General features: G+C 37.4%; 2 protein-coding genes across 4 annotated transcripts in view; one reads left to right on the forward strand and one right to left on the reverse strand.

Annotated features, from left to right (window-relative positions):
* The first annotated feature begins 2,818 nt into the window (after positions 1-2,818).
* Positions 2,819-7,522, forward strand: LOC124183371 (hyphally-regulated protein-like). Of its 3 annotated transcripts, none has more exons than XM_046571784.1 (4): positions 2,820-2,999; positions 3,441-3,491; positions 6,206-6,361; positions 7,369-7,522. In XM_046571784.1, exons 1-4 carry the CDS (start codon positions 2,924-2,926, stop codon positions 7,461-7,463), a joined length of 378 nt encoding a protein of 125 aa, XP_046427740.1. In that variant the 5' UTR covers positions 2,820-2,923; the 3' UTR covers positions 7,464-7,522. The 3 variants fall into 3 exon arrangements, with proteins under 3 accessions (XP_046427742.1, XP_046427740.1, XP_046427741.1); XM_046571785.1 differs by having other exon boundaries at positions 3,444-3,491; XM_046571786.1 differs by lacking the exon at positions 3,441-3,491 and having other exon boundaries at positions 2,819-2,999.
* A 2,149-nt stretch (positions 7,523-9,671) lies between these two features.
* The window catches only part of LOC124183360 (retinal guanylyl cyclase 2), a 141,685-nt gene continuing 124,554 nt past the window's right edge, over positions 9,672-26,802 (reverse strand). The window contains exons 13-25 of the mRNA XM_046571763.1: positions 26,404-26,484; positions 26,123-26,299; positions 25,265-25,424; positions 22,721-22,870; positions 21,580-21,751; positions 19,760-19,900; positions 19,486-19,678; positions 18,424-18,595; positions 18,084-18,354; positions 17,581-17,592; positions 16,578-17,146; positions 15,180-15,438; positions 9,672-11,368 (exon numbers count right to left, since the gene is read on the reverse strand). Of these exons, the coding sequence (XP_046427719.1) occupies positions 15,200-15,438; positions 16,578-17,146; positions 17,581-17,592; positions 18,084-18,354; positions 18,424-18,595; positions 19,486-19,678; positions 19,760-19,900; positions 21,580-21,751; positions 22,721-22,870; positions 25,265-25,424; positions 26,123-26,299; positions 26,404-26,484 (2,337 nt within the window). The 3' untranslated portion in view covers positions 9,672-11,368; positions 15,180-15,199. The remainder of the gene's footprint in view (positions 11,369-15,179; positions 15,439-16,577; positions 17,147-17,580; positions 17,593-18,083; positions 18,355-18,423; positions 18,596-19,485; positions 19,679-19,759; positions 19,901-21,579; positions 21,752-22,720; positions 22,871-25,264; positions 25,425-26,122; positions 26,300-26,403; positions 26,485-26,802) is intronic.

Raw genomic sequence — 26,802 nt, forward strand, 5'->3', positions numbered from 1 at the left:
CATTGTATTCTTATTTATTTTGTGAATGTTCTGTGATACCAATGTGTATTGATTGTAATGGTCATATAAAATACTATTACTAAAAATTATCTTTTCGTATTCTAACAGGTTTATTTGTTAATTAACACATACGAACGTTCGAATAATTAGTCACAACGGTCAATTATTTACTTTGTAAATTGTTAGGATTCACGATAAATCTTTGTTAAACTGTTTATTCATTCATACATATACACATATACACATTTACAAACCTAACAAAAAAGAAAAAAAAACAATTAAAATCAAATAGATGGCAGGAATTCATTCTCACTTTATGCGATTTATTTCTATTTTTAGGGGAAATTTGGTAGTAAGAATAAAGAAAAAATGAAACGAAACGAAGTGCTTTGAAACTAGAGAATCACACAGAGGGATCACGGCTTGTAATTACCTATACGATTGTCATAGAATGATGAACTTTTGGCGAACAATTGATTTTAAGCTTCACAGTTTAACGCGTGTATCCATTGCGTATGTCAATGTTACGGCGTAGCGATCAATGCCGATTTTAATACAATTACAACAGTATAATGCCTGTAGAGATTGAATGGGATTTAATGCGGAAGTTTTCTTTTTCATCGGTATTACGTGTATAAACCAATCGTTCCAAGGTTGTACGTAATTATACCTATGAGAACATGTATAACAATACGTCACGATTTCCGAAGTTGAAAAAAAGATTGTGAAAAAAATGGCGCGAAAAATCCCGAAATTAAGCGTTCCGTGTCAATTCCTTCCATGAGAATCGGTAAAAACAGCGTTGACGCTGGTAGTTATAACTGAAACAAGTTTTTCTTGGGAAGATTGCATATTTTTCAGAATTGAATCGAATCTCGAGGGGCATGCCAGTTTTCTTCGTTAAACTCTCAAACATACTCACGATCAGGCTGCAAACATTTTGTCAAACCGAGGAAACATTCTTTTAGACACGAATCTGTTATACCTGATGAGATTTTTTCAAGAAATTAATGACAATATATTAACTTTGCAAATTTGTGAGCAGAAGGAGTGAATGTGAAAAAAAATTAACAATCTGGTTTTTTATTAATATTATTCTTACGCAGATACGCTCCATCAATTTTTAATCAGTCAATTAAGTTTCTCTATTTTTTGGCTCAAATTAATTTATTCATTACACTATCAATGTATTTTCTTTGTTTTCGTTATACAATACAGGTATTAATAGTAATGAAAATATCGATAAAGAATATAGGCAAGGTCTGAAAAAATAAGGTATTGTAATTGAGAAAATATATAAATTATAAGTACTTGGATTGGAATCTTCAAATATATCAATTGAACAACTTGTGATAAATCGTAACATAAATCGACCATCACACAGTATGATAATAAGCGAGACTTAGTTTTCTCTTCATTTTTCAAGCCTCAATTGATTTCGAGCTCGTGTATTTCGAAACGGCTTTCGTTCCCTCGGATATAGCGTGCTTAGCGAGTTCACCGGGAAGAAGAAGCCGCACGGCAGTTTGAATTTCCCGCGAGCTGATAGTCGGTTTTTTGTTGTAACGCGCCAATTTCGAGGCCTCGCCAGCAATCTTGACGAACATGTCGTTCATGAAACTGTTCATTATTGACATCGCGTTTCGAGAAATACCTGAATCGCCGTGAACCTGTTTCAGAACCTGCAGCGAGGATCGAAATTGTTTTGTGTTAATCGATTATTCAAGGTTTTGTATAATTCCGTCTAGACTATAAGCAATGCAAGTAAAAGTAAGTAAGTGTAGAACAGTATGAGAAACGTCAAAATTTCGAAAATTACATGGAGTCTACTCTTTAGGATATGTACAGAAAATTTGGTATCACGAATTTTTGTGCAATTTTGATACAAATAATTGATTGATCGATTAAAAAAATTTCCAATGACGTTGAAACAACGAATGACAAAGTTGAATTAATAAAAACTCACCTTGTATAGGTCAACAAGAGAATTATAAAAAATTCCACAGGTTAATTGAGTTTTCATGTAATCTAAAATTGTAGCATCCATACTTTGTCCTTGAAATTTACCCTGTGAATGTACGTGGAGTAAATCATTGATCGCATCTTCCTAGATTTTCTGACTGCCTCTTTCTGGACGTTTTTAGGGTTTTTTCCTCGCGCTGAGGATGCCCGTGGATTCTTTGTAAACATTTTCTGCGCCGCTTGAGGAAAATAGAGAAAAAGTTGGATCGGGCAAAAAGCGGAATAATAAAAATCAACAACCACAAGATCTCTGACGCGGTGGAATTTGTTTTTATCGATTAATCTCTGCTGCGGTGAATAATGATTAAACGTATTACGCGTCCTTGAACCTCTTTTGCACCGAAAAAATTCGCATCTGACCGTCGACACGTGACGGTTCGTTTTCCAGTTCTCAATTATTTCTCATGGCACAAATAATTTCACCGCCGCCCGCAGCTAATAGTACAACAAAAAAAAAAAAAGGTTTTTTATTCTTTCTCTGATCCTTCCTCCTTCCTCCATCCTCTCATTTCTTACTCTAATTTTTCTGTTTCACAGTTACTCAAACGCATGTATAACCCTGGTAAGAAAATAACAGGACGATAATAGGGGATAAAATAAGAGCCGTAAGAGCGGACGGAAAATGATCCAAACACAAAAATCAACGATCAACATCGCCTCCGGCGGTCATCCTGGCCTACCAAATATCCCAGCTCGATCATCTCGCAGTTCCTATGCCATCCTTGCCGGTCCAACGGATCCGAGTGTGGAAGGGGAAGCGGTCTTCTTCCTATATAAATCTTGATCCGTGGTTGAAAACAACGCACATGTAATCGGGATTTACGATTGGTATACGTCTGAAAATAAACAAATAAACGAGGGAATAAATTTAATTTAAAGTATAAATAAACTGACTATCAACATGAAAACCGCCCTCTTTGTACTCGGCGCTGTTCTCAGCTTTGTTATTCTCACTATCGACGCAGCTTCTGTCCAACGTGAGCCTTTTCATAATTTATACATGAATTGTTTATCGAAGTTCGCAACACGCTGGTCTGAAAGACGCCTCGAAGACGTAGAAAAATACTATAGAAATCCGGGGGGATAGGAGTAAAGGGATGGCTATTTATGTTTGAAAGACGCCTTCAAGACGACGAAAATAATTGAGACGGCTGCAAGGCGTCGTTTTGACCATTTTTTCATGATATGCCGGAAAAGAAATGAAAAAAGTGTAGACGTCTTTGCGGCGTTTTACAAAGTTATACCAACTTTGAAAATCTTTGTGAATTAATACGATTCCTAGATTTCTCAGGAAATTTTGGTAATTTTCATAAACGTTTTGACAATCTTACGTGTTTTCGGGGCAACTTTTAACTACCTTTCGAAAATTATGATAATTCTAGAAAAAAATGTTATGAAAAATACGTTTTTCTCTTTTGCAGTTCGCGAGAAGAGGCATCATGTCTTCAATCCCGGTTTTGTCGGTGACTGTGAGTATTTTTATTTTCTCTGTGTGTGTGTTTTGAAATTCGAATTCTGACAGCGCGGAGATTTTTGCGTATTTTGGAATGAAATTTTCCCGTAATCCGGCACCCGTACAGAAGCATTACAGAACTTCGGTAATAATTTGAAATTCATTAGTCTGTCAAAACAAATTTTGTTGATGGAATTAGACGTGTAATGGAAAACGATACTTAACAAAATCCTGAAATACGTGTTTTTTTAAATAAAGTAAAAATCACGTAATTCAGTTCCAGCCGATTTTACATTTTTGTCCACGTCATTTAAAATTACAGAAATTTACAGGCGTATAGTCGTGTGAAAAAAAATTTATCCATCGTAAAAGTGATGAAATGAAGTTTTGTAAAGTGAAATAGAGTTCGAAAAGTTGGTTGGCCGTTTGAAAATCTGTTTTCGACATAAAAAAAAGTTCTCAACGCTGCTATAACTCAGAAGCTAATTTATGACATGAGTCAACTGTCATGAAACGCTTTGTAATTAATTGAGTTTCTGTAAAAAAATCACTAGTAACCCGAAAAAGTAGCACAATATTGCGGTTGCCTTAAGAACATCGATCAGGCAATGTTTTGTAAATTCAGTAAATTCAACTATCCATACTACTCGCAGCTTTTGAGATATCATTTACTTTTGTATCAACGCGTTTTTGATCGGATTGCACGTCTGATACATCGTCGGACCATCCTGACATCAATATGAAAAATCAGCAAAGCGCATCGCACAATGAAAAATAACAGGAATAACAATACAAAAAAGCATTATTCACTCATCGGTAGCAACTGGCTGAACAATGAAGAAGTAAATACCGATCTTGATTTGATGTTTCCTATATTCGTCACCCCATTTTTCTTCATTGTGTGATGGGTTTCGATGATTTGCAGGTATACTTTCTCGAAAAAAATTTAAACGATTTCATTCAACTGATAATTTCCTGCGGTTTGTTGTTTTCAAATTCAAGCGAGTCGAAGGTAATCGTACTGCTGCAGGCATGGAACGATTAACGGTCGCGTGAGTTACAGGACGCCACCACCAGATGGCGTTCCGATCCGTCCCGATTCGACAACGGCTTCTGCGCGTACTTTTAGCCGGTAGAAAATCTTCTCGGTTATTAAGGGAGTTCAGCATTAAATCGATTTTCTATCGATTGTCTTGAAATTTGGACCACGCGGTATTTACAGTATCTTCAATGCACTCGCAAAATTTTGAATTACCATGCCGGTACCAAAGTGAAGATATTCACTGTTAGAGTATCGAGTTTTAACATGTAAAGGTGTAACCGAGTCACGAGCTAGAGGGACATTGTAATTTAAGATAACGGTAACAATTTTCGATTGATTTTGGTGACCGAGTACTAATATGACGCGTGATGATATTAAGAACAAATGTTGAAAAATGGGGCTTCCTGACAGTGCCATTTAGGTGTACAGTCGAACTGATTGTCAGTCGAGCGTGTGTCAAACTTTTGTCTCCGATTGACACCAGAGAACGGCCTTAACCGTGGATAACAAATATTAAGACGGAGTGAAAGCAGTGTTTGGTCAAGGTCCCTCAGCGCAACAGCGTACAACTGATCTGTCAGCATTTACGATCATTACAGTGTTTACACAAATAATTAGCGCCACCTTCGCTGGACGGGAAATATTATTACATATTGGTCAACGATTTGTTTAGATGAATTTGATATTTGCTGTTTGGTTCAGCACAGCAGGGAAAAAACTGTCGCCCTCGCGAGATTGTCTTTTAATCTTGGACGGCGACTGAGTGTCGATTATCAAATAAACTCAGAAGATGTTATGTTTGCTCTGGCAGATGGTTTGTGTAAGTTATCATCGGGTAGGTTCCACGAACGATTCTCGATGATCGTTTTCAACGACTTGCGAAAATTAAACAGTTGTGTGTACCAAGATTCACGAGCTTAAGTTTCACTTAAATCGAGATTTTAAAACACTTGCATTCTCAGAAATTTTGCCCATTGATTTTTACTAAAAATAAGTCATCATATCTATCCAAAATTCGAAAATTGTGCATAGAAATCGGATTTTCAATCAAGGTACCGTTTTTTATAGAAAATCTAACGCAATATTCATGGAATTTGGAATTTGAATTTTGAATTTGAAATAAATTATTAAAAAAAAAGTTTTCACTATTCGAGGATCAATTGCAAAAAGAACGGACCGCAACTATTTTCAGAGATTGAATTTTTTCTTGCAAAAATCGTTTTCGTAATTGGAGGATCGATTCGCTGAAAAAATGTGCGATGACGTTTCCAAAAAATTCTTCTCTTCGTTACAAAAATCATTTTCGCTGGCCAAAAATCTATTGTACCAAAAACAATTCTACTGGTTATCAAAAATCCTAACTCGTCTGCGAGGCAAAAATTGTTTTCGCCATCTAAGGATTGATGCCGACGAAAACACGTTGATAAAATTATCGGAGATTCAAACTTTTGCTAGAAAAAACTGACTGTGCAAAGAATCAGCCAAAATGGTTTTTAGAAATTTGAACTATTCACTTTAAAATTCGCTTTCGTAATCGGATGACTGATTTTACCACAAACAAAATCATATAATTTCCACACATTTGAATAATTTCTTGCAAAAATATTTTTCAACTGCCCAACTGTTAATTTTCAGATTGTTCTTGCGTTCGAACAGATTCAACACTTGAATTTTTTGTTTTTTCGTAGATTGGTCCGGTCCACAAATCGGACGAAATTTTGGTGGGCTGATCGAAAGTGAAGCGAGTGCAGGAAGCAAAAGTCTCGTGAGGCGTGAGGGTTCAGAAGGCGAAAGTCATGCAGCCAGTCATTCCAATAGTCGTGGTCAGAACGGCTCTGGCAGCGGTAAAAATAAGTTAATATATAGTATAATGACAGGTGGAAAATAGCGTGCACTTTAAGAACTTATAACTCGACAAGCAATTATTCAATTCGATCGTGATTTGGTGTCGCTCAAAATTATGAAGAACAAGCTTCATTTATGTATTTTATTTTTTATGAAAATCAACTCATTCAGAAGCGTTGTTATTGATAATCATACCAACCATTTAGGCCTGCGACATATTTTGCGGTGCACACGATATCTCAAACACAGTTCAACCAGTTGGCTTCCAATTATGAAACAGTAGTCTTGCATAATTTTCCCCCTTTGCCAAGGTCTCAGTATTTTCGTGACAGTACGACTACATTGAAATTCAATGTACCGTCAGAAAGTCGCGAATCTCTCTATTATATCAAAACCAAAATACAATGATTGAAAAAAGTGGTATCATGGTAAACAGGACAAGAGTGTTCGATTTGAAATTTTAAAATAATCTGTTTGAACCGTTATCGAGGAATCGTGGGCACCGAAAAAAATTTGATTGAGTAAAACGTTCAACATTATTGTCAGTAGCAATAATAATGCTTCTTATTGTTTATTTTAATAAAGAAATGTCAACGAAGCTCGACTTATAAAATTTTGAACGAAACTAATCCGTATCTAATTGAATGATCGGCTGTCAACATATTAGGAATTTTCAAACTCGCGATACGATGCATCAATCACGAGAATGTAAGCGACGTTTAGTGTCTTTCACCAGCCGTCGACAGCCATCCTAGTCGCATTATGGATGAAGGACGCTCTTTCGTATCTAAACAATAAAACGCAAATCTTCGTTTCCGTTCTAATTTTCCATCTAAATAGTTTATGTGCCATTGATATAATACTTCAACATAATAATTGGAAAACGTGTGTTAACGTCAGCAGATATTAGTACACCAGCAGGTTAGATCAATATTTTTCGAAACTTTTTCGCAGCTTGCAAAAAACTGTCGTCAACAAAAGACGAAAACTTTTAACCTTTTTCCAGGATCGAGTGCCGGCAGTAACGCCGCAAGTTCAGCGGGAAACAACGGCGACGGAGCTTACAGTTCGTCGAATTCGTGGGCATGGGCGTCAGGATAGGAAGGAGAAAACGGCTATCCTAGACGATATCTTTACCTTTAATAAACCGGGAGAAATAGAGTCGCAGCTGAGGAAAAAACAAATGATTAGGTTGATTAGTAATTGAATCAATAAACGTAACAATTCTAAGTTGCTTTTTTCGCTGCTTTAATTACCTTGCTTTTGCCTTCATGTGCCTAAACTTAGTTATGAAAGATTTTCTGACATAGCCCGTCACAATCCAACATGGCGCCGGCCAAAGCAAACAGCTGATCTCAGTTTTCAGTTAATAGCACGAGCAACGAGGCGCAGAGAAATTCCTGCTAGCAATCGTGTCTTCGTTTTGTTGCCCTGAATAGATATCTGTCAAAAAATAGGACATAAACTGACCTTTATCATCAAATATGGATATTATATTTCGTTGAGACTGCGTTGAATTTCGCTACCTCGTATTAGGTTTCAGCGTTTACGGAATACGTTATATTTTTATCTGGACTTGAAGGCGGGAATTGAGACACTGCGGAAACCAGAGAAGCGTAAGTAATTTTATACGGTGATAATAGTCTGTCCGATATATCCTCGCTTCGTCCTGTTTTCTTAATTGGAGCGTATATTCTTAGTATTATTTTTTCGGGGGGGTGGAGGAAGAAGGATGAGGTAATCTAAGACAATTCCGAGAAATGGGCCCCACTTCAGGCCTTTGAATTATTTGTCGGAAATGAGATGATAGACCGAAGGATGTTTTAAGATTGGTTCCATTTTTCCTTCTTCCAAATTTTGCATCTCCAATGGATCTTCGTTTATCTCAACGCGATCATCTTTATTGCTGTCAAGTGCGCAGGGCATTGTTACACATAAATATCCGACCAATTTTTCTTCCATTTTTCACGTCTTTTTTCAACAGGGTGTCTAAAATATATATAATAATCATGGTTATACAAATACGGAGTTAATTCACAGTAAAAGTTTTCTTATAGTTATAAACGTGTTTACAATTATTATAACATTGATGAATAAATATAATTGTATCTCCGTTGTATTTCATGCTCTTTTTCGTCGTGTAGTGTCTGCCCATCTTTTTACTCTCTTTAAATCCGATTAGAATAATACGTAATATACGTTATTATTACATCGCTGATCAAGTTTGTAAATTACCTGAAATCATACAGTATATGAGGAGTTTTATTCGGTTACGGATTGTTGATGAAAAAATCGCAACAGACGTCTTTTATACACGAAATGAAATGGTCGATTAGAAATTCAACGCATATTTTTGTATTCGATAATTTTTGGATTAATTTTCTTGTACATTTACATAGCGACTGAAAAATTAATACTGATACATTTCCTGGATGAGTGTTTTTTTTTTTTTTTTTTTCATAATGTTTTGTTCAACATCGTATAGATTATCGTCGTATTCGAGGTTAGAAATTTTTTTTACGGTACCGAATAAAGATACCATTCGTGTACTTATGCCGATACATCGTACCGAGAATTAATAATAATAATACAATAGCTGTAAGTATTATATAATATACACGTATAAATACAACTATATTCGTACACGTTAAAACGTAAAATAATATAGTAAGAAATAGTCGAAAATATAAACATTTTTCGCGTGGTCTTAGAAAATACAAGCTATATATATTTACAGAGTATGTTATATTTATTTATGTAAAGATATTATAGATATATTGCGGGGACTCTATACATAATATTATCTATATATGTAGTTCACGTGTTTATTAATCATCCTGTATATTTAAATATACCTGTAATATATTGTATAACACCAACTATTCAACAACATGTAAATACTTATAAATTTTGTAGTTTTTCTTCTTCTTTGTATATGTATAAGATTTTTTTTTTTTTTTTTTCTTTATAACATTCAATATAGAATTACTCGGGTTATTGTATCCATTTTAATAATTTTTATGATACGGTAACACCAGTTGTAAGAATATCCATACAGTGCCTATATTAACATTTCATTTACTACACGGTCCTACTTCTAGAACCAGTTGATCGGCGTTCGATTTCATCGTATATACATTCCGAATTTTCGATTACTCACCACTTTTCCCTGATTCGTATTGAAAAATTTATTCCTTATAATAATTGTCAACTAATTTGTTTCGTTCCTTAAAATTTGTTATTGAACAGTTTGATGACAGGCGAGAAAAAGATATTTTCATTTGGAGTATCAGGTACTTCTATGCAAATTTTTGTGGAGAAGAAGATTGGCCGAAGGAAAAAGAAAAGCGATTCATTTTTCGAGTTCATTTTCAGCGGTGATCTACTCTCTTGAGTGCCTCGCCATTTCTAACTCGATCCGCACGTTTCGTGAATAAAATACCAAGAGAAGGGATCCCCAAGAATCCTCAAAGCGACAACAAGCTGCGATTTGTTTGCAAAAGCGAGAGAGAGAGAGAGAGAGAGATAGAGAGAGAGAATGATGGAAAAAAATTAAAAAAGATACTTTTATCAGCACAAAACGATTAATCACACACGACTTTCTACGTCAACAGAACAGATGTAACTTGAAACTTTTCCCGACGGTGACTGAATAACAAATTTTTGCCCTCGCTCAATCGACGGTATCATTCGGTGATTTTTGAAAAATTTGATGAATGATGTTTTTTTCGTTTCATGAATAGTACAATTGACGGGATAGAAATTTGAGACTGATTTTAAAATCGTACTAAAAACTTTGAGTGTCTCGACATTTGCTTTTTTCGCGATCATAGTTTCCCATAATGAGAATAGAAAATTCGGAATACATACATGTAGAATGAAATATTATATCCAACAGCCGACGAACTTTTCCAAGTCGACTAACGATTGTCCTCTACATTTTTGATGGTGTTATAAACCAGTGATTGAAATTGATGAATCTTACGTACAAGTAATTATTATCACTATTGTTATTATTATGATTATTTCACTTCTTAAAAATTGCATTATACGCAAATGAGGGAGGCGGAATCTTGATCACCTCGTTCGCTTCCATACAAATACATGTATATAGATATATTACATATACATTTATGTATAATGCAGTATATAATTTGAACTTCCATTACAAGTGCCATTTTGGCTGAATTAATTTTCATCATTATCATTATCATTTTTACTATCACTACTAGTGTCTGTATTTATTTTCTTTTACTTTATTATGTGTCAAAATATTTCTATTCTTTTATTATTTTCACTTATTGCTGACGCAGGATTAGGGCGAAGCTTGCAGCCGTTGGAAAATACTTAATAAGATAATAGAGGAAAGGTGTTCCAATCACCGCAAGCTTCACCCTTTCACACATTTATTGTAGTCACACTTAAGTGTTCCGCTAATCGCTAAGAGCCCTTTTACACCGTCTCAACCTCGCAGATTGTTATGATTATTATTATGATTACTGGTAGTCTACAAATCCGCAAACTCTCGCAAATGTTTCGAATAAGTTGTTGTATCTATTTTCTAAACCGTTTCGAAAGAGGTGAAGTTTTTTTTCACAGATTTGCATCGATTGAAAAATATAGAAAAAAAATGAAACCGACTTCAGCAATAGTTACGCTTCTGTTTTCAATTGTTGGAAAGTATCGATTGATTCCCTCTCTTTTTACACAAGAATAGTATCAACATTTGGATTTGCATTCTCTTTCGGCCGGGTTGAGACGGATTTGAAGCACTCTGAAGGATCTACCATCTATCATGCATTATGTATCATTGATTATATATCGATTGATATCCACACTAGACGTAGTTAATAAATAATTGTCCTTCGCAGTATATTTTGAGACTTTCATCGTCCTCCACAGTTTTCGCTCCAAAATTCAAGTAATCAAATCAGAGGCTCTGTAATTCAAGGCAAGAGCGATATCCGAAATTTGGGATTTGGATTGATTTGTGAAAGCGTTTCGAACTAGAAAAAAAAAAAAAAGTGGAATAATCGTACCAGAAATCAGAAAATTTGAAAAAACTTCACAATCAATTTTAGACTTTCTGGTTGCACGAAAAGAAAGAAAAAAAAAATTCTCTCACAATTATTGGTTCAATTTAACGGCAAAAGAGCGAGAACAATAATGGAGTGATAAAAATTGAGAAATCGGGAGTTTAATTGGTGCACGAAATGCGGACGACGCTCGTTTTTTTTTTTACAAATTATTACAGTCGAACACTCGATCAATTTTTCTTTCTTTTTATAACTCATTCTTGCAACACCGACGATGATAAAAATAATAGTAACAGTTTACAATTGAATATAAATCGAGAATTATTACTCTTTTTTTTTTGTATTTTCTTTCACTTTAGGCCGATAGAAAAAGGTATTTACATGCTTTGCGGGGAAACGTGTATATATACATATAACGTATATATGTATAACGTGTGTGCGCGCGTGTGTGTGTGTAAACGATTAAATTAGCTACAGGAATTATAGTTATAATTATTATAGTCAGGTTGGTTATACAGGGTTTTTTCACTCCTACGGTAAAATATATCGTATGTATATATTATTATATGTATATTTATGTTTCACATCGTAAGTTTTAGATTGATATATTATATAACGAGGGCATTAATATTTATTTATCTCAGAATACTCCATCATATGTACGAACAGCTATATTACACACATCTATATTATTTATTTACTTTTTTAATTGAAATTTTCAACGCTTGGGCTGTCCCGCAGCCCTCCACGAATTCTGCAAGGATTTTCTACTCCTGTTGTGTAATACTGTTTTACCAAATTATGGTATAGGTTTATCAGTATAGGTATACGTATATGAGTTTACTGAATTTCCCGGGTAGGGAATAAATTCACATACATACACATACGTTTGAACAAGAATTTTCGTTCGACATAACACCGTTTATTTCATAAATTGAGATTCAGTTAAGAAAGAGTTACGATTCAACAATTATTTCCGATTTCTGACTCTACAAATCGTTACCTAGAAATAATCATTTGAAGAAACATATTTGTCAAGTGAGAAACTTTGGCTATATCAATAAATTGAGTCGGCAAAAACAAATTTATGGGAAAAATACAAACTACTTTACAAAACCGGAAAACAAAAAAAAATTACGAAATCATTTCGAGACTCATTGCAAACACCTCGAATCATTCGATTTTTCTTTCTAATATTACCTAACGTTATACAAATTTTTACTTTCAAGTTTACAAATTTAGTCCTTCACCTAACTTTCTTCCCGACGAAATTTTCGTTTTTTTCACAGCAGGTATTTGTATCTCACCCTGTCTAGAATATCGTCACTGACGTTTCCAATATTTTTTTTACCGCGTTGGGATAATAAAACTTTCTCAAATTTAAGTATTTATGTGTCGATACTTGAAAAACGCGTCAAGAATGAAGGAGAATCGCAAACTCAGGAATGAGTGGGTCTAAAATTAGCAATTTTTTGCACTTTTTTGAAGAAGACGTGTGCATGTACGAGTTTAAAATTCCTGTACACGCATATCTGTACCTATGTGTGCGTTACGGCAAATTACTATAATAGTCGCTTAGACTTAGAATACTTACAAGAGGGATAATTGAAAATGAATTATTGGTGTCTCTACAAGGGAGGTAGTTTGGCATCGTAATTTTACCTACGTTTTACTTCGTTATAACGATTTAATACTATTTAACTTCTGTTCAAACTTCTTTCGTTTTTCTAACTCTATTTCACGACTCGTGATATTCGACTATTTTATCGCGCCTTAAGACGTGCACTTGCACAGAGTGAATTCCGCGAAAGCTGGCCAAACAATCAAATCATCATTCAATCAACAGATTGCGTCTTTGTCTGATTGGCTGATATAAAGCATTCACTCTGTAATTGGATTTTGACCCCAACGCGCGTCGAGGTTCTTTCTTTAGGATTGAATTTATTTTTTTCAACCATAACAGTATTAAAAATAATTGTGTATATTGATACTCGAGTGTGTCGTGTGGATAGAATTATATAGTTACGCTAAGTAGGTTATACGTATAATATAATTTGAGCGATCGTTTGGGAAGAATGCACATAGAAAACGAAGGGTAAAAACGGGAAATGAAAAATTGAAACGAATCGAGAAAAACGTTGCCCCGGTGAATATGATTTCTACGATTTTCTACAAATTTTTAGGGAAACCGGGACATTTCGTATAATTTTGTGCAAAGAATTGTTTTCGTACAAAATTGTAAATATGCATAGTTTCTTATGAAAACATGTAGATTATCATGAAAACTTGCATTTGTTTAGTAAAAAATCTACAAGCTACTACAATTTTTAACGAAAATTAACATTCCTTTACGAAAAACTGCGCATATTCACAATTTCGTAAGAAATAATACGAAATGTTCCAATTTCTGTAAAAATTCGTAGTGGTAGAAATTTTCATCACGATACGGATTTAAACTCATCTGCAAAGCTCTCTAACTTTTCCAATGATTCTTTCGGTGATATAGGTATAGGTATGTGTACATAAAGCTATATATACCAGATTTACCTTCGATCTATGATAAATGGTGGCCCGTTGACATGAGAGTGGAAACGGGGTCTTCCGAGTAAATATTGATGCCCGTGATTCCCTGGACAGTAATTGATTGGTTTCTGCGATGTATGCATGTGACCACGGGGGTGAATCTACTTGAAAAAGTTTCCCTCCAAAGGTTTCTATAATTCCTAATGGGGCCTACACGAACGAAATGTCTCTTGATGGAAGAAACCAGAAAGGGGAGAAAGCAGGGTGAGGCGTCAGTAACAGATGTTTACCTTGTCCCGGTTATTGACTGATCGATTCACTCCATGAGGTTGAAAAGGGAGCGAGACAGGGCCGAGTCACGAGTTGTCTGAAAGCCTCCTTTCGGACGGAAAAAAGAAGACAAACAAACAACCAAGAAGCAAACAGAGAAAGTGGTCAGTTCCTTACCGGGAACGTGACTCTTATAAGAAAAGTACCCAAAATGCGGCTCATCGATTTTCTTCATTCCGTAATGTTGTGGTACATCAAAAGGCATGAGACATGTATTTTTTATTCGTGCCAATTCGCTTGTTTAAGGTACAAAAAACAAGTCTATAGTTAATCCACAAAAATAATTGGAACGCAAATTGTAAGGGTGAAAACACTGCGCATGCTGTGATCTGTGGATAGTGGGTAACGTACCATTGGTTTGATCGGAAAAGAAATCGTTATTGTCATAAAAATGTGAAAAATCAATTTTTTTCAAGGTGAATTTTAAGGGTGATTCTTACCCCTAAATTGGCTTAATGAAGTCGTAACAAAACAGTGTCAAATGTTTTTTTTATGTCCTACAATATACCTCGGAGCGAAGAAACTCGGCGAGGTACACATTGGGAACTTTCTTTGTTAGATGCTTGGATCATTTGAAGAACTGTGAGAAAACTCAAGAATGAAACATCGAGTGAGAAGAGATGAGAAGATCGCAGAAGAAGACTAATTTAGTTCATTATTGTCAAACAAACACCGCAGTCATTCCTGATCCATCAGACAAGGTCATTGCAGTATCGCCTGCACATGCTGTCCGAGACCTTTACCATGGTTCCTGCTACGTTGCTCCAATTCGGTACCAGGGCTTTTTCGTCAGAAATTGACAATTCCGCGTAAATCAATTTTAAGGATACCGTTCATTGTCGGAATCAACAGTCAGTCGTTAATCAACATATGCGGGCTACATGCACACGAGGGACGAAAGTCGAATGGAATGGTCGAAGCAGCTCACCGGACCTTGAAGACCGTTGTCTAGTGCAAAGACAGCGACTCTACGGACAGAGACATTGATGCTGCGTGTCGGTATATCTGAGGACCAGGAGTTGCCGGGTGTTCTTCGATACGTTCAAGGTCGTTTGCGGCCCCGGCGCTGTTTTGCTTGTATAGCCGAGGCGTTTGTCTGCACAATTGCGGCTCCGTTAGTGACGAAGGCTCATCCGCACGGTCGAGGCTGAATTGTCGCTTCAGCAATCGACAACCGCTGCTTTTCCCTGCAGAAGAAGAGGAGCGGAAGCGTTATTGTAAAGGTTTTCTGGAATTGTTCATGTGTGATAATGTTACATTTAAATTATTAATCTGTTTCATGACACTCGGTATGGAATAGTAAAATACGGGTGAATTGAATCAGAAAGGGCAAGACAAAGCTCGAGAAATTATAAAAAAGAAGCGAACGGCTGCTGGTTTCCATTTCCAACAAGGTGCGAGACTTGTATTTCGGGGCCGTTTGAAGGGGGTTAAGAAAAACGGCGGAACGGAAAATGAACTCGATCGAGAAGACATTAAGGTTTAAAATGAAAAAAACCAAGTGGAGCACAAAGAATCAGAGAAAGAAAATGGACTTGGAAAGCTTCTGATGGTCTCTTGAAAAGAGTGTGATCGTTGTGCTTTACGACGATTTGCTGAAGCCAAATGGAAAAGTGGACAAATAGAAGAAGATGATGATGATGATCATGATGAAGTTGCAAAACGAAAAAAAATGTTTTCCCGGATTTTTATGAAAAGTTCCATACCCAAGTTTAAAGAAGGCTTCAAATGCTCGTTGAAAAAATTTAAAAATGTTAACAAGAAAATAGGAGCAAATAAAAATTAACAAGGTCAAGGACAGTTTTGAACTGAGAAAAATTTTCGGAAGCTAACTGAAGACTAGCGAAGAATAATAGGAAATGTTAGGAAAATAAAATTTTCAGTCTCTTCTTTGGTTTATGAATTTTCATATGAGTCTGACATATAAGTCGCAAAATACATTTTTGAAACCAATCGAAGATGAAGATGAAGAACTAGATGAAGTAATAATTAGCGTGATTAATTTCAAAGTCAATTTATAGAACAAAAGATAAATTTAGAAGAAAAATCCCTTGTCCATAGCAAGAAAGGAGAAAAAGAAGAATAAGATCAAGGTAGCATATGAAAAGGTTTCACAAAGCACGAAAGGATTCAATTAAGTCAATTTGCGAAATCAAAGCTCAGATGCAAGAAAATTCTAAAGCAAGAATGCTTTGTCCACCACTGTTCATCAAGTGCAGGCAGAACTTGGATGTAATATGACATTCGAAAGCCAATTGAAGGCTAGTACTAAGAGAGAAATAATATGAGGAAGTGTCTGGTGATGAAAAAGAGACTTCCAACTTACCATAGTGTTCATTGGGCGAAAGACATCTGTAATGATTGTAAGGCGTGCTGAGATCATCCTCGTCGATGACGCCAACCCTTCTGTGCCTTCCGCGAAAAGCGGATCCAGTAACGGAGGTCAAAGAGGTTGTAGAAGCGCCGAGAAGAGCGGCGGCGACTTCGGTTGCCGATACCGGAGTGCCGAGTGACAGTTGAGTGTCGCCGGATGTGCTTTTGGTGACATTGGCGCTTGAGTTATACTCCGGAGTCTTCACGATGTCTCGAAGAATTTCAACCGCGTCGCTGGACTTCAGGGAGAAGCTTGTCGTCAGGGTCTTCTCGTCATGTACGGATGCCGAAACTCTCCTCGTAAATGCATTCCGCGCTTCGAATCTGTCTTGAGGAAGGTGTTCCGGTCCTCCGGACAATTTCATTCCGGATGGAGAGGCCGTTCCTGCTGGCGTTGTCGCCAATGAAGCGCTGCACTCTCCCGAACTTTCGTCGTCCGACGCAGTGCTCATTATTTGAGGCGTTTCCAGTCCAGATTGATCCCCCAACGGCATGTTACCGATTATCAAACTCTCGTCTAGCCTTTAGCAAAATCAATTATTTCACATTTTGGACACTACAGGGCATCGCTTTATAAAAGGGTCGATAAGCAATTGCTTCAGTTAAATGTCGTTATACGAGTGCAACGGACGTCTATTGTAGATACAATTCTTGAATTCTAGTGTACACCAACTGTCTTTGTTTGAATTATATCTGAAGTCACTGGAAGTCTTTAGTTAGTCTTGTAAATTCGCAAGAGTTCTGAAGTCATGAACATGTACGTTAAATAAAGAAATGGTCAACTTCTTGTTCCGATAGAGTATTATTTCAGGATAATGTTGTCTAGAATACGGTAAAAGAGTTGACGAGAGTATGCGAAGCATTTTTTTCTAATAGAATCAAGAATCAACTTGAAGATGTGTAAAATTATTGAATTATAGGCGTTTGGTAAATTTGATTTGTGAATAATTACTCACCCGTGACTCTCCCTGTTCAGCGTTAATAGAAAAAATGTGAACCATTAAATTCCTGAAAACGAAATAATATCTCCCTTCTAATAGAAGCATAAAGTACCTGCATCATTTTTGAAAAGGCTCGTTTTGAAAGCCAATAGTTAACTATATGTCAACCAGATATTCACGAATGTTCGCTAGGTTATCAGTCCACGGTCAAAACTCTACAAGCTGACTGTAAATTGACTCAACTGACTTGTAAGAAAAAAAAATAAAAATAGTCAATTTAAACTTCAAAATTCTGATAATTGCTAGGTTTTGGTCGTTCTGTTACATTTACTACATCGAGTTATATTTTATATTTAGTTTATGCATTGATTTTACCTTAAATTCCTCGATTCGAGGACATTCGTGCTATGAATTCGAATTGAACTTTTGATACTGTTGACACTACTCAGCTTCAAGTGGTTAAATGATAACCGGTGTCTGAAAACCTGTGCTACGTGAAAGGTTTCAAAAGAACTTACCCGAGAGGCGGCGGCGTCGGCAGTTCCTTGTCAAATCCCTGCTTTCCCAGGAGCCAATAGGTTGGCAGTCTTCCCTTTCCCTTGACCTCGGTTCTTCCACGATACTCGATTTGGTAGCCGCCGACATGCGTTAGCCGATCACGAGTCGCCTGACTCATATGGATTCGCCAAGCAGCACCGGTCGATTCCATCCTCGAAGCGGTGTTGACGGTGTCGCCGAAGAGGCAGTACCGAGGCATGGTAAGTCCAACGACTCCCGCACAGCATGGACCTCGATAAAGGACGCGAAAGGAGAGGTAAAAGTTGGGTCTTCGGATATTGCCGCAAACCTTCAACTTACCGGTGTGTAGCCCAATCCTCAGCCTCAGCTGCGTCTTCGGTAAGTGTCGCAGCTTGAACTTCCCGCTCTGGTGAAGCAGATCTAAAGCCATCGTCGCTATCTGGGTCGCGTGGTCCGGTATTCGCACCGGACATCCACCGACCACCATGTAAGCGTCACCTATCGTTTCCACCTGCGAAAAGAGAGCTGTTCATATTAGTGTATAGATTAATTGCAATGACCTTCAAGATCATCCGGAGACTTTTTTTTAAAGAAAAACTAAATAAAAAAAATTTAATCGCTTGAGTCAACTGTCTCGTCCATGGTTTCTGCTGAATTCAGAATGAATGGGCCACATCGTCTGGCTGAAAAGTCAGGACACGAGAAAAACCGTTTAAAAAATCATCAGTAGTGTTATACTTTTTACAAACGATGGTAAAGATAAATGAAGTGACATCCCTGTTGTATAATATAAATGATTATGAGTTGATTCGAATAACACATGTTCGGATAAAAAGATAATGAGAAGGGGTCTTTATGATCAGAACGTTCAAAATGTTTGAAATCTAATGCTTTGGATCCGATTCATACGCTTTTCGAAAATCTCCAGAGATCAAATAATAATTTTTAGATAAGCAGTTCTTTCTAGATTGAATTTACATAGACTGTTGTGATTAAGGTTCAACACTTCTTTGCCAACAATTGCATTTGCGCTTTGTAACTTTGCTGTAAACGCATGGCTTCTGAAACATTGTTTGGACAATTTTCGGGTATATGGCTGACCAGCATTTGAGTTAAAAATATTAGAATCGGATCCAAAACACCAGAGTTTGAGCATTTTGAATGTTCTAATTATGAAAGCTTTTCTTAAATTGCTGATGGCTCAGCTTGTGTCATTCGAATTTTCTCCGGATCATTTTTATTATATAATAAGGAGTCTGTTTCATTCGTGCGTACCTTTATTGGATCAATAAAATACTGCTGGAAATTTCCTTCAATGGTTTCTTCTTACTTCTCAACTTTTAATTCAAACGGTGCGGCACATTCATACAGTGAGAGATAGCTCTTTGTCCAATATTTTACCTTGTAGACATTGTACGCGTTTATGGTGGCATCGAAGCAGGTATAGAGGTCATTCAGGAGATCGACAACCTGGAACGGAGTTGAGTACGCTGATATCGTGGTAAATCCGACGATGTCCGAGAAGTATATAGTCACTTCGCGGAATTCTTCGGGGTTCACCGGCTCACCGAGTTTAAGTTTCTCCGCGACAGAGCTGAAAGTTGAACACATGAATGTTATCGCTCCTTTTTCAGCCAGTTGCTAAGTTTCCGATCAATAGATGACGGGCACTTGCCTGGGCAGCATACGGTTCAGCAGCTGTTCGGTCTTCTTTTTCTCCATGTCCAACTGCTCGGTCCGTTCTCTGATGAGCTCCTCCAAGTTGTTGGAGTATTTTTCGAGCATTTGGAACATCGTGTCGACGAAATTCACCTTCCTAAATATTGTGTTTCCAAGGCCATTTAATTCAGTCCGTATCGCTACAAGGTTTGCGGGACAAGTGGGAGCCAAATGGAAATTTGACAAGGTGCTCGAGTTTCGTTGAAGAGATAAAATTCCTTCCAAATTCGTGTTTACTTCTCATCGCGGATACTTGAACGAAGAAAATTCCGACTCTCGAGGAGAACGGTTGACTCAGTTACCCTGCTCCTCGATTCCGAGGACGAGATTGTCGCTCCTCCAGTGAATTACTGAAGTGAAAATAGGTCGTTGGTGCGGACGTTGAGTACAACAGTTTGAAACTACGTCGAAAATCAATGCGCTAGCCACAGCCCGTAACTTGTATCGAGTAGACATACTCTCGCAAATTGGTGGATAGAAACCCTTGCGGCTCGCAGTTTCAAAGATGCTCCGACACGGATCCCGTCTGTATCAATCTACCGGGTGGAGCAGAAAAAACTAGCGAAAGGTCTGGAGTTCAAACGGCTTTCAGTGATTGGCAACGGGTGGACTTTGCGGGAGAATCGATGAAGCTTTAGCTACTGGACGCCACCGCCAGTTAGCGCTCTCGGCGCAGATGGAATACCGCTGCATTGCTGAGGTATTAGTTACGAAAGTTTGCCACAGTTTTTCAAAGGGGATCAAAACAGGATCCAGAAGTTGGAGATAGTTTATCCCTCCTTGTTGAATTCAATTCCCTTTTTCCAGGCTTGAAAGAGACCGGTCGGAAGGATTTCTTGACCGTGAAAATAATAAACCCCATCAGCTCAGAGACAGGGAGAGGGTAACTATCCAAGATTGGAAAGCTTTCCTCTTTCCTTCGTTCGCGACATCGTCACAGGAAACTTTTTATCCGACGGACAAGCCAACGGCTAAAGCTGGTCGACTACGCAAAGTTAATCTGATGAGGTGGACGTGTATCAGATTGTGAGTCAAATCTACCGTTCAACGATCAAAGGGATTTGATTGCATCACGCGGCTGGCTCAGCTGGCTACTTTGATCCATTCTTATATCCCCCCCCACCTTCTCTTCTCCTTCCCCTCTTCCACCTCCTCCTTCACACTTCAATTCCCTCGTCCACTAGGTGAACTGCTGGAACTATAGCGGCTTTAATATCAACTCATTCTGTCCTGTCGACTATCATTCGATGGAAATTCCCGCCAACTTTTTCGTCAAATACAGAAAAATGAACTCGAAATTACGAATACGCCTGAATCATTTGACATCACTTTAAGTGATGCTAGAATCATTCTAAGTTATTTTGCGTCAGTTGATATTATCCAGTTTGTTAGGATCATTTGAAGTTCTCATGAGTCATTTCATCTTTGTAGTCGGGAAAAATGGTCCACGGAACAATGAAATTTCTAAAATTCACTCAGGTTTTTAGCCGTCTGTAAAACATATTTACCCTGTCAAGTTTCTGATTTCTCGACACATATTCTCGGTGGAGTAGAAAACATCATCTAACGCTTATTTCCCCCTTATTTCTCGCTTGCACCACGTCCTGATAACCTTTCGCACCGAGAACGCCCTGCGAAGCGTATCATGCATGATATTGTACTTGTGTGAATTAACCGCTCGTTAGGCAACGCACCTGTTCGTCAGTTGTGGGGAAGAGGAAAAAGGGAGGATCGTCGAGTGGAGCGAGAAAAGGCGGCTTAAAGTCGCACACTCACCTTCCGTGATTCAGCTTTTTGAAGAGGTCATGGACCGCGTTGAAATCCGGACGCAGATCGGTCGCCTCGGCCCAACATTGCCTCATGATATTTATTGCCTCCGGAGGCGCTGCTCCTTTGCTTACCGACGGCCTTATCAGGGGTGGGGGTCTTTTCACTTTTTCTATGATATCTGAAGGTAAATTTAAGCGTATCACAAACGTGAGGTAACAAAAAAGAGGAAAAAAATGTCACGAAATTGCAAGGTAAGGAAATAGAAGGAGCGTTTGAAGCATAACCATCGGTCTCGTAAGTTTTAAAGATGAGGAAAACCATTCGGCATCTCAGATTAGAATAATAGAATTCAGAATTACTGCTTTTACATAAGAGTATAAGAATGTTATTTTTGGTTTCATAATTCCTTGGACAAATTCGTAATTAGTGACCCAGACAACTTAGGAAATCTGATGTCAATGGAAGTGGATGAGTGAAGAGAATATATCCATATTCCTTACGTTAGATGATCTCAAGTCCAGAGATGATAAATTATAAGACTTCAAAGAATTTGATAGTAAATTAATTAATATTGATAAGAGAAAAAAAAGATTAGTGTTTAAAAGTACAGAGTTTACAGTTCCATTATCGAAAGAACATTATATTTCAGTTCGCAATGTACAAATACACAGCGCTGGGTAGCATATAACTGCTGACTGCGATAATTCAATTTCCCTAAAGCTGGTTGACCCCGAGGCTGTGTAATAACGTTGAAGAGAACTTGATAGATAAGCGCAAGGGAGAACTTAGATTTCTAATCTGGAAACTTGCGGGGTTCAAATTCCGCAACGAAGACGTCTAAGACACCCGCTGACATAGCCAAACGTTCAACCCTCATCTTCCGCCCGGACGAATCTCCACCTTGCAGGAAATGCTAATCCTGTGATTTTGTCCGTTTCCCTCAACTCATCGGAATCTAATTTAGCGCTCTTCCGATTCAGGTTAAAGTAAGCGTATTTCTAATTGCCTGATTGATTTGCTCTGAAATATTGACGAACCAAAATAGAACAAAACATTCGCACTATAGTGTCAAACTCAAGCGTTATGAAGTGTTATTAGACAAAATGAACAATAGAGAGATCCTTATTATATGTTTCGGCATTCATACCTTCGGGAGATAATCCGAGCATGCAAAAGGGTGCGCCTCGCACAACAACCTCCTGCATGATTATCCCAAAACTGTAAACATCCCCGGGTTGTGTGCCTCTCTTCCTCAACCCGGAATGCCTGAGGAGTTCCGGAGCCGTCCATAACAGGTCTGAAACATACAAAACTTGGCGGGTTACATGCAGCGTGCTGAAATCTGAATCTCCAGATTCAAACACCCCCCCGCCTGGGAAACGGAAAATAAAAAAAAATTCAAACCTCTCACCTACCGAGAGAAATAAAAAAAATTGAAGTCTGTGAGGCGTGGTTGTCACCTGATATAACTAGGTACTAGATTCCAACCAGGAAAGTACCCCACCGATTTTATTTTACTGTGATGTGTTGTGATACATCAAATGAAATTGCACACGTGGTTTCTGAAGTCCCAATTCGACCGTTAAAGGTGTAAGAACTTCACCTAAAGTACTGCCCTTAATATCAGGGCTGCAGCCCCTGAGGGTAAAACACTGTGGATGTCTTTGCCTGTCGATAGGAAATAACGTGGTTTGAATTGGGATTCGTGACCACGGTAGTTTAATTGAGCCCAAGTTTTCACGTTATCTCTTTGTTTCATCTTTATTTAAATTATAACTGACAAATTAAGCCTTACATATCGAGAAAGCATATAAATTGATTTTTTGGAGTTAATTTTAATAGTGGTTTTTGACTCTTTGAAGGGTTGAATTTGCACGTGAAAAAAATTCGGATCTCAAGTGTTTGGACGTACTGCAATAAATCACAGAATGAATATAATCAATGAATTCCTCGAGTGCTTTCTTTGTGACTAATTTACGGTTTGTTTCAATTACATAAATTTTGATATTTTCCTGAAATTTATATCCATGCTACAATAAAATACGGTTCAACGAATGAATCGTGATATAATTAAGATGAACATTTCTTTTCCCCTTTTCTCTGAGTTACAAATCCAATCAATTATAATCTAACAATTGCATTTTTCAGCAGCAACAAGATTCGTTAGAAAATAAAAAAAAAAAAAAATTATTCTAATGTATCGCAATCACTGCGAATCAAACGCTTATTATTTTTTATGTCAATTGAAACGAGTCTACTCAAGTTACAATTACTCTCAAATTATCAAATAGTTTATTACGACAAGTGAATCGTTAGAGCAGCGGTTTTCCGAAGTAAAAAATTCAAACATTAGCATTTACTGTATCGAAAACAAAAAAGAGTGAACAAGGTTCGTAGTCCCGAGAGGCTGTGGCAAATATGGGTCGTTCCCGATTCGACCAATTTACTACGGTCAATATGAGCGCTTGCTTTCATTTGCTGTACGTTAATCCGTGCGCAAAAATATTCACTCAGCGAAATTTTTAAACCCTAACAATGTGAACAAGCGTTTTTTGCCTCAAGTTCTGGCAGTCATTCCCAATATATACGCTTGTAATCGTGCCGGAAGAATTTGAAATCCCATGAATACCGATTATTCTTAATTGATGAGGAAAAATTCAATCCTATTTTTTGAGTTAAAATTTCTGCAATTTTCAAAAAATCTCGATAATGAATTATTTTTTGCCTTTTGCAAAGCTTATTTTGAAACTCAAGCTGTCGTATATTTTTCATAGGATCAGATTCCAATTCACCGTGTATACGGATCGACATGTATGTAAAAATTTGACAAATATACGCGACTGTTATTGGCCTTTTTCGTCTATCGTCTAGACCGTAACAGAAATTTATCGAATGAACTATTTTACGTCGACGACGACATATTTCCGTCGTCAGATCGAATACTATTTTTATTATTCCTTTCCGTCTGTCATATTGCCATTTTATTTTATCCTCGTGCACTGTAATTTCTCCAAATTTTTCTTCTTCCTGTTGTGGTTTGTCTTTTTCACTTTCGTAAACCTTTTCATTCGAATCTTGACTGTGCCGTCCCTGGATGCATGAAATTCAAATCGCGATTAGGCACACGGCTCTCTTCTCCACAGATCTTCACTTCCCCTCGTAGACAGCCTTCGCAGAACCTTGCTGCAGGATTAATTTGAGACACGAGTCTCTTCAACGCGACTTATCGTAAACTAAATTATCTCCTCTACTCTGCTGTACTTAACCCTGATCCCGTAGTATGACTTGGACGGCGAGAAAGCGCCTCGGGCCTCATGGTGTGTATATATGTATATATATATATACATATATATATCTATATATATATCCGTATCCGTATATATGTACATCCGTATCTAAGATATCTACTCCGTAATGTTAATGAAGACATCCGTTTCACAGCAAAGATGTAACGTATTAATTGTTTGCCCGCGCAACATCTTTAAATCAAAAGGCAAAAAATGAAAATAAAGATACAAAAGGACGTGATCGAATTTGGTCAAACAGTTCAAATTAAAAAATGAGAGAAATGTTAACGCGTAAAAATAAAATTTGCAGATATAATTATTCATGTTTGACCTTTATGTTTGCATTTTTTTACACTAATTTTTGTATTTACTTTACGTCTACCTAAGGGTTACTTTAGACTTACCTCTGGCCGTTTTCGCCGGCGGAACAACATTCTGGGCGTCGTAAAAAGGCGGCAACCCATAATCCGATACTTTTAGAACCCAGCGTGCGTCTATGACGCAGTTCCTCGAGGTTAAATATCCGTGAATACGAATTGGGCTGCTGTGTAGATACCTCATCCCCTATAAATCATAGAAATAGAGGAACGGGTGAAAACTGGTGAATAATAAAATTTGACTGGGCATAAAAGAATTTACGCTGATCCATTTTGATCGAACCTGCTGTTTGTCATTTTGCAAATGGAGAGAGTTGGGAATAAAACGTTTCATGATTTCGTACCGGGAAAAAGATAGAATTAACGCTTTGAGTGAGTAAAAAAATGGTAGCCGTTTGTTTGAATAGTTTGGGATACTATTTTTCGATTTAACCTTGTACCTGACATCAAGACGAATTCAGAGAGCCTAAGCTTGATGATTTCGGACGAACCGTCCAAGAGATTTTGTACTCTGAAGTTTAAGACTAGCGCAAGCTCGTTTCACCTGCTTGAGCTGCAAGCTCTTCTTGCGCGAATAAAACTTCAAACTGCGATATCTCGCGAATATGTAGTCGAAAATCATCGTGTTTGGACTCGTTGGATGCATCTTGTCGTGTGCTTTAAGTTGAAATTATACGTACAGGTAGAAGTGTTTGAAGAAAGTTCATCATTTCACACAAAATAAACGAAGGTAACTATTTTCATTCCGAAAGACATGAAACTTTTATGCAATACTCCATTACTGCCATCAGAGATTCTAGAATTTCAGTTTGTTTCGTTCAAAACGGAACACCGAGTGTGTTTTTATGTACGTTCACATCACGGAAGGAGTCTGCGTTTAATTACCCGCACTAGGTCCGTCAGCAGGGACAACCGGAACGACCAATCAAGCTTTATTTCATCTTGGACCAAAACGTCCTCCAAAGAACCCCGGGAGCAATACTCGGACACAAGACAAGGCCTGGTTGGTTCCGTCAAACATCCTATCAGTGGATTCAAGTTCTCGTGTCTCAGTCCGTGGATCTTGTCGTCGAAGAAAGTAGAACAAGGGAGAAAAACAACAGAGAAATTAATTTTCCGGATCCACAGGGCAGGAAAGAAGGTAGAAATTAAGAATTTATTCTCACTGTGACTATCACGTCCATGGCTTTGCTTTTCAGCTCGAACGCTCCTTGACAAGGAATCTCTTTGAGCTCAACCAAGTCCCCCTGAAACACCGCATTCAAAGCTTGAACATCTGTGCGGAATAAATTTAAACATTAAATACAATGCTGAGAGTTTTGGTCTTTTGTGCATATTGACTTCAAAAGGTTCGCTTTCGCCTCGCTCTGTTTCCAAGGATTTAATTTGAATCCTCTGCATGAATTTTGCCAACGAATATTTCACGATCAATTCCAATTTTTTCGCTTCACTTAAATGATACAACATTATATTTTTGCGATAACTTTTTACCAACATAGTATCAAAAATCTAATTATTCATTTTCTGTATGAACCGTATCATCAAGTATATAAACTAATCAACAG

Source organism: Neodiprion fabricii, chromosome 5 (assembly GCF_021155785.1).
Source record: "Neodiprion fabricii isolate iyNeoFabr1 chromosome 5, iyNeoFabr1.1, whole genome shotgun sequence".
Classification (NCBI taxonomy): domain Eukaryota; kingdom Metazoa; phylum Arthropoda; class Insecta; order Hymenoptera; family Diprionidae; genus Neodiprion; species Neodiprion fabricii.

What these genes read in the sequence shown, in the direction of transcription:
- LOC124183371 (XM_046571784.1), top strand. Translation starts at nt 2,924, where the DNA reads ATGAAAACCGCCCTCTTTGTACTCGGCGCTGTTCTCAGCTTTGTTATT. An exon ending in TCCCGGTTTTGTCGGTGACT is followed by an intron (nt 3,492 to 6,205) that starts GTGAGTATTTTT and finishes GTTTTTTCGTAG; the next exon opens with ATTGGTCCGGTCCACAAATC. An exon ending in TCAGAACGGCTCTGGCAGCG is followed by an intron (nt 6,362 to 7,368) that starts GTAAAAATAAGT and finishes ACCTTTTTCCAG; the next exon opens with GATCGAGTGCCGGCAGTAAC.